Below are 6,000 nucleotides of genomic sequence, written 5' to 3' on the forward strand. Positions count from 1 at the left end.
TATGAGTTAAGGTGAAGAGGTCACGAGACATGGCCAGATGACATTACGTGACGGACACCCAATTTTTTTAAAGGAAAAAAGTTACCCAAACAAAATTGGCCCCAGTGGAAAAAAGTAATAGCACCTCATACATAACAACTGGCTCATCGTTAGTGATGTCTTTTACGTCACCGTCGTGGAATTTTGAACTACTCTTCTCATCTACTGGATGAGCTGACCAACATTTTCATTGGATTTAAATAAAGATTTTCACCAGGCCAATCAAAAAAACCTTTTGTTTTTTTTATGTTTTTTGTTTTTTTTAAACAGGTGGAATCGCAATTGTGCTTCGCATCATTCAAATTCTACGAGCTACTACTCTTGGGATCTCTGACCTACTGCCTGAACTAAACATCACTGCTCTTTCAACAACAGAGGACAAGCTGAGCTCAAATGGGCCGAAATGCGCAGGTTCACATAACAAACAGCATTATTCAGAGATTCAATGAGTTTATATCAGTTGTTCCACAATGTTTGTAGTTCTGACATTCTGCCATCTCTGTACTTCTAAAGAGCAGCTCAGAGGGAGACAAGATTCTGTCTATTTTGAGTGAAACTGACTCTGTTTTGTGTCAGTCTTTTGTTTTGACTTGAATTTGGCTCGTTGTTTTTGTTAATTATGTCGCCACGGTTACTCGAAATGCCAACAAAAGTAATAGCTCCCCTCACTGGATTGAGCCGCACGTTTTAATATATATATTGTGAAGGGGACGCAGCGGTACAGGCCGCATTAACGGTAGTAGGAAGCGGCAGTGATTTTGAGGTGAAGTAAGAAATGTATGGCCCTGCCATACATTTCTATGGCAGGGCCCAAATATTTGAAAATCGTAATCCATGTTAATATTAAAACTAAAATAGTTTTAATAGTAACTATTCAGGATGTTATACCTCCTCTTCAGCAGTGGGAATAGTAGTTTCTTTTGTATTTCAATTGAAAATAACGTTAAATTAAATCTCAAACATGCCCAAAACGAGTGCAAAAATATAGCAAACCCGTCTAGAAACCCTTATAACTGACTCTTTTAGTATTTCGAACACCAAATACACCTCAATATGCATTAATATGCCCAGTGGAAAACATCTGTGCACTGCCAAAGAAACCAATATCTACAGTCTTCCTCGTCTCAGCTCTTTTTGTGGTTATAGCCAATCAAATAAAACGAATGCTGCTCCAGAATTGGCTGCTTTGCAACACCAGCCAATAGCGTGTGAAGTAGCACTGCGGTCAACTCTTTCAGCTTCCCAAGCTCCATCTTCTTTCAAATATTTCATAAACATGCGCTACAAAAAAAACCTGCAAATATGCAAATGTATCCGCCTCAAAGGTTTGAACGAATCTCATATTTAAAAAAAAAACTCAAATCTCTCTATTTTTTAAACATATTATTTCCAACAAATGCATAAAATATTCCAGAGAAAAAATATTTAAAGTTTCTAGTTTCGTGTCAACAGCCATGAATTACAGTTGCTGGTTTAATTAGTCCTGGTTCTCGTCTCTGTGCTGCACTGGGGCCACGTTTCCTGCTCGGTGCAGCCGCAAACCAATCAATGCAGAAATGACAAACTGGCCTCTGCTTACCAGCTTAACGAGGCAGCATGGAGATGCTGCATGTGACCTTCAGAGCAAGTGGGTGAGTTGCAGAAGTCAACATGTTTCCACTGTTTATTTACAGCCGTATTTAATGAATAATGTGAAGCAGAGCAGAGGTTATCAAATTCAGCTGCGGGTTCCAGGTCATGTTGGACTGGCTCAACCTTCCAAGTATCAAAGTACTTCCCTAGTTTCTGTGCTTTCTTAATCTCATTTGACTTGAATTTTTTTTTTTGGGGGGGGGGGGTTGTTTCGGCCCTTTTATCCCCACTGGCGCTCTGAAGTTATGTATTTTTGTTCCCATTTCTCTACATATCTGAATAATTTATTGCTAATATCAGCTAGTAACTGTCTCTTTTTTCCTTTTTCTGCCATTATTTGGGAACATTATACATGATCTCTCCTCTGAGAATTGTGGAAAATTACTCACCAAATTTGGATGACCAAGAGCAAACGAGTCGGTTTCTCCCGTGGTAACATGTTTGATTAGCAAATTTAAAAAAAACACTTAGTAAAAATGCATTTATTTCCATTTTATCGCACATAAATGTAAGGTGTATGTAGTTTCTGTTCCTTGTGCAGCGGCCATATTGGATAACGAGCTAGCTAGGGGACGCTACCTCCCAGTTAAATGTCCTACTAGCAAGACAAAAATGACAAACTAAATGCGTCCTCCATCACATTTAGTAAGGTGACTTTCTAACAGGCATCTCCGTAAGCTGCGTCTCTATTCATTTTCCTTAATGAAAACGCAACAATTTGGAAAAAAAAAGAGGTAATTTTTCGACTTCATCAAAATAGATGCACAACTGCAATTGAAACCGACGAAGAAGACGAAAACAGGAAGCGGGAGCATAAAATGAAACCTCACACAATGTTGCACTACCGGAGCGGGTCACTCCTACGTGCCGGGGCTTTCCTGTAAAATGGCCGCCCGCAGTTTCCCCAAAACCCGGAGCCGCTTCCAGGTAGGCGGGGTCTGTCGCCGGACGTCCCAGGCACTGTAGCTGTTTACATCTGTCACTGACGTCACTTTAATGACTTATCGCGTCAACAAGCTTTTTCCCATCGTTATGTCAATTAATTAATTCAATTTATTATTTTCCTGAAACACCGCAATTGCAAAATTGTGTGTTTTTATTATTGTTTTTTCTTTTCTTTCTTTTTTTTTTTTTTTCTGACAATAGCAGACAATTTTGTGACAATAGTCTAACTCAAGTGATGGAGGTCACTAAATGAATTTTCGCTCCAGATCGGCTCCGTTCACCATTCACACCCGTCTGTCCGACACTTCGGACGTCGACAAGTGTCGACGTCCGAAGCCGCCGTGGGTCAGGCGTCATCACGACCACGCAAAACGGCAAGAAACGCGTGGGAAAGACGCGGGTCCCAGGGTAGACGGCTGGTGGACGTTGCGCTGCACGAATCCTTTTAAGCGAACATTAGTCAAAAGGCAGCATCATTCCGAGAGCCCCCACCGCCCCCCCACCCCTCTCCTACACTCCACGCATCTTCCCCCACCACTCCCATTCCACGCACGATGCACGCACGGAATGCCGGGGCATGCCCAAGCGACGTAACGTATGCAGCACCTGCTCCACTTCTCCGAGCAGAGGCATAGAGAGACGGAGAGTTGTGTTTATCTGTGAGGAAATTGGTTCGAACTGGTAATAATTATTGGGATTGGTTAGGTTAAAGAAATGATTAGTTGTGTGTTTCTTTGTGAGGAAATTGGTTTAAATTCGGAATAAACAAGAGCATTGGTTAGGTTAAGGAGATGACTGAGTGTGTGTGTGTTTTTTTTTTCTTTATTTCTTTTAGGTGGAGGATGAGTGGGTGTGGGGGGCAGGGTGTGTACGTGGAAGCCGCCGTTTTGACCCGATGAGCACGACAATCTGTGCAAGCTCGACGGATCATGACCCAAGTGGATTCCCTCCCTCTCCGCCCCCCATCACCCCTCCTCTCCTCCTCTCCCCGCCGTGGTCGCCCATGCTTAAAAGCAAAAATAAATACTTTTTTTTTTTTTTTTTTTTTAGAAAGCGACACTTGAAACACATTAAATATTCCGTATTCCAGCGGTGCTTCCACACCATTAGAGTGGCGACACAGACTCTGGTCTACGCAGCGCAGCATCCCTAAGCTCCATTTTGTTTCTCGTTTGAAAATCGGGAAAATCACGAGAGTGAGGACGGGAGGAGGAGGATGATGGTGATGGTGGAGGAGGAGAGGTGGTGGGGGGCAGGGAGACCTTTAAGGAGACGCGGAGGAGGACAGGCTGAATCACCCAAACACTTTGGGGCCATTGTGGAAAAAAACAGAACAACAAAATAAGAGAACGATCGACTTTAGCCCCGACGCGCGGCTCCTTTCTGGACGCCGTGTGGCGAGTTCTCCATCAGGTTTCGCCACGTTACACACGCGGAACTCGGGGACGAGGCCTGGCAAAGTTACCGTCCGACACACACACCTGCGGTCCGAACGCATCGACATCGGACTTTGGCTCCGACTGGATCAGAAAGCACGAATGTAGGTCAGCACACTGGTCCATCCAGAGAAAAACAGGCAGATCACCAAATGACTCTTTTTTTTTATGTTATTGTTATTTTTAAAGGAGGACCCCCGCCGACCCGCCTGGCTGACACAATGACACCTCTTTCTAGCCCCGCACCACCCCACCCCCTCGTTCTCCTCAGCATCCCGGGCATAGTTGCAGCATCATCCCGTGACACTATCCGCATCCGCAGCATCAGCACCACACCGACGATCATCGCACCAGCCGCCGCCATCCCAACTGCCCCCCCCCCACACTCGTTCCCCTCCTTCCCACCCGAACCCCCTCGTTCAGTTTACCTTTATGTCTGCCTTTGGCCGTCATCGTCACGCTGTTTGGGGTTTCATTGGAACGAGATGCTCGTCGTGTCCCCTCTCTCAGTCAGGCAGTGCTTTCCTCCCCCCAAACCCCCCTTCGCCTCTCTCTCTTTCTCTCTCTCTCTCTCTCTCTCTCTGTGTCGGTTCGGGTATTATTATTATTCAGTAACACGACACCACCGCTAGGAGAGGAGCGCGTGCAGCTCGTGCGGCAGCAGCGTGCGATGTCGCACAGTTTCGACTCGGCTATATGCAGAGAGGAGGAGACATCCCTCCCCCAGCCCCTTCACCTCCCCTCCGCCCCCTCCGTTAGAAAATGGGGTAATGCCTCGGTGAGGGGGTGAATTCTAATAGAATAACGAGGGAAGACCCTGATTATGGCGTATCGTGCCGGATACACCAACACCACCGCCGCCTCCCTGCCTCCTTCAAAGGCGCATGCATGTTGACTCGTCATCCAAATATCCAACCCTTTATTATTATTATTATTATTATTATTATTATTATTACTATTATGAAAACGCTCCGCTCAGAGTAATGAGGAGCAATGGACACACACACACACACACACACACACGCAGATAAAGCGAGTTAAGAGCTGAAACGGGCGCGGAGGAAGCGCTGCCTACATTTGATCACCCGGTCCGTCGGACTTGCGTTGCTGTCGGACATCCTGGAGTCGGGACGGGAGCAGAGCCGATGGAGTGGAGGGAGGAGATGAGGGGGGAGTGGGAAGAGGAGGAGGGTTGGGGGGTGGAAGGGGATGCTCTGTCGTCTTCTGTCAAAGGCCGAGATGGTGGTGCTGTCGGGTCCTCTGGCAAGCGTCAGTGAACGCGGTGGCAGCTGGGCGCTCCTCCCGCTGCAGCAGTGGCATCACTCGGTGGAGGAGGCTCGGAGCTGCCGCGGATCGGGGAAGCCTGCTGCTGCTGCTGCGCCTGCGGTGACTTTGGGGGAGGAAAGGCGGATACCTAGGCACGGCTGTTGTGGCATGCTTGGATCCCGAGTGTTTTTTTTTTTTTTTTTTTTTTTTTTTTTTTGTTTTTTTTTTTAAAGAAGGGGCGGGGGGCGGGTGTGTGGAGTAGCTGTCGGTGGTGAGGGTGGGTTGGTGTGGGGGCTGGGGGTTAGGAGCCCAGAGAGAGAGAGAGATCTCTCCCTCTCTTCAAGACGCCTCTGGAAGGGGCGCCGCGCAGCTGGCAACACCCCGGAATGGCGAAACAAGGAACTCCCACGCAGATTTCACGCACACGTGGATTGCACACACGCCCCCCACTCCACACGTACACAATGAAAAAGCCAACACACACGCGTATGCATGCACACACTTGTGGGCTCATACTGCCATCCCGTGGAGACATTGATTACAGGGCTTCCGCCCCCCGCCCCCTCAGGAACTGCGGAGTGGGCAGTTGTGCGCGGGTGCGTGCGTGTGCACGTGAAGCAAAGCAGTGGTTCAGTTTGACAGATGATCACGTGAACTGAATGAGTTTTATTTTGGAATGAGA

The 6,000-nt window shown here is 47.1% G+C and overlaps 1 protein-coding gene across 3 annotated transcripts in view; it reads right to left on the minus strand.

Annotated features, from left to right (window-relative positions):
- Positions 1–5,496, minus strand: part of ppp3cb (protein phosphatase 3, catalytic subunit, beta isozyme) — a 43,488-nt gene extending 37,992 nt beyond the window's left edge. For 2 of the 3 annotated variants that reach the window (XM_055034200.1, XM_055034198.1), the window contains exon 1: positions 5,128–5,496. In XM_055034200.1, coding sequence (XP_054890175.1) covers positions 5,128–5,170 — 43 coding nt within the window. In that variant the 5' untranslated portion in view covers positions 5,171–5,496. Of the gene's footprint in view, positions 1–4,480; positions 4,719–5,127 lie in introns of those variants that run through there. The other variant, XM_055034199.1, reaches the window with a different exon arrangement.
- Positions 5,497–6,000: the final 504 nt, after the last annotated feature.

The sequence above is a fragment of the Poeciliopsis prolifica genome, unplaced genomic scaffold, assembly GCF_027474105.1.
Source record: "Poeciliopsis prolifica strain line A6 unplaced genomic scaffold, Auburn_PproV2 SCAFFOLD009, whole genome shotgun sequence".
Classification (NCBI taxonomy): Eukaryota; Metazoa; Chordata; class Actinopteri; order Cyprinodontiformes; family Poeciliidae; genus Poeciliopsis; species Poeciliopsis prolifica.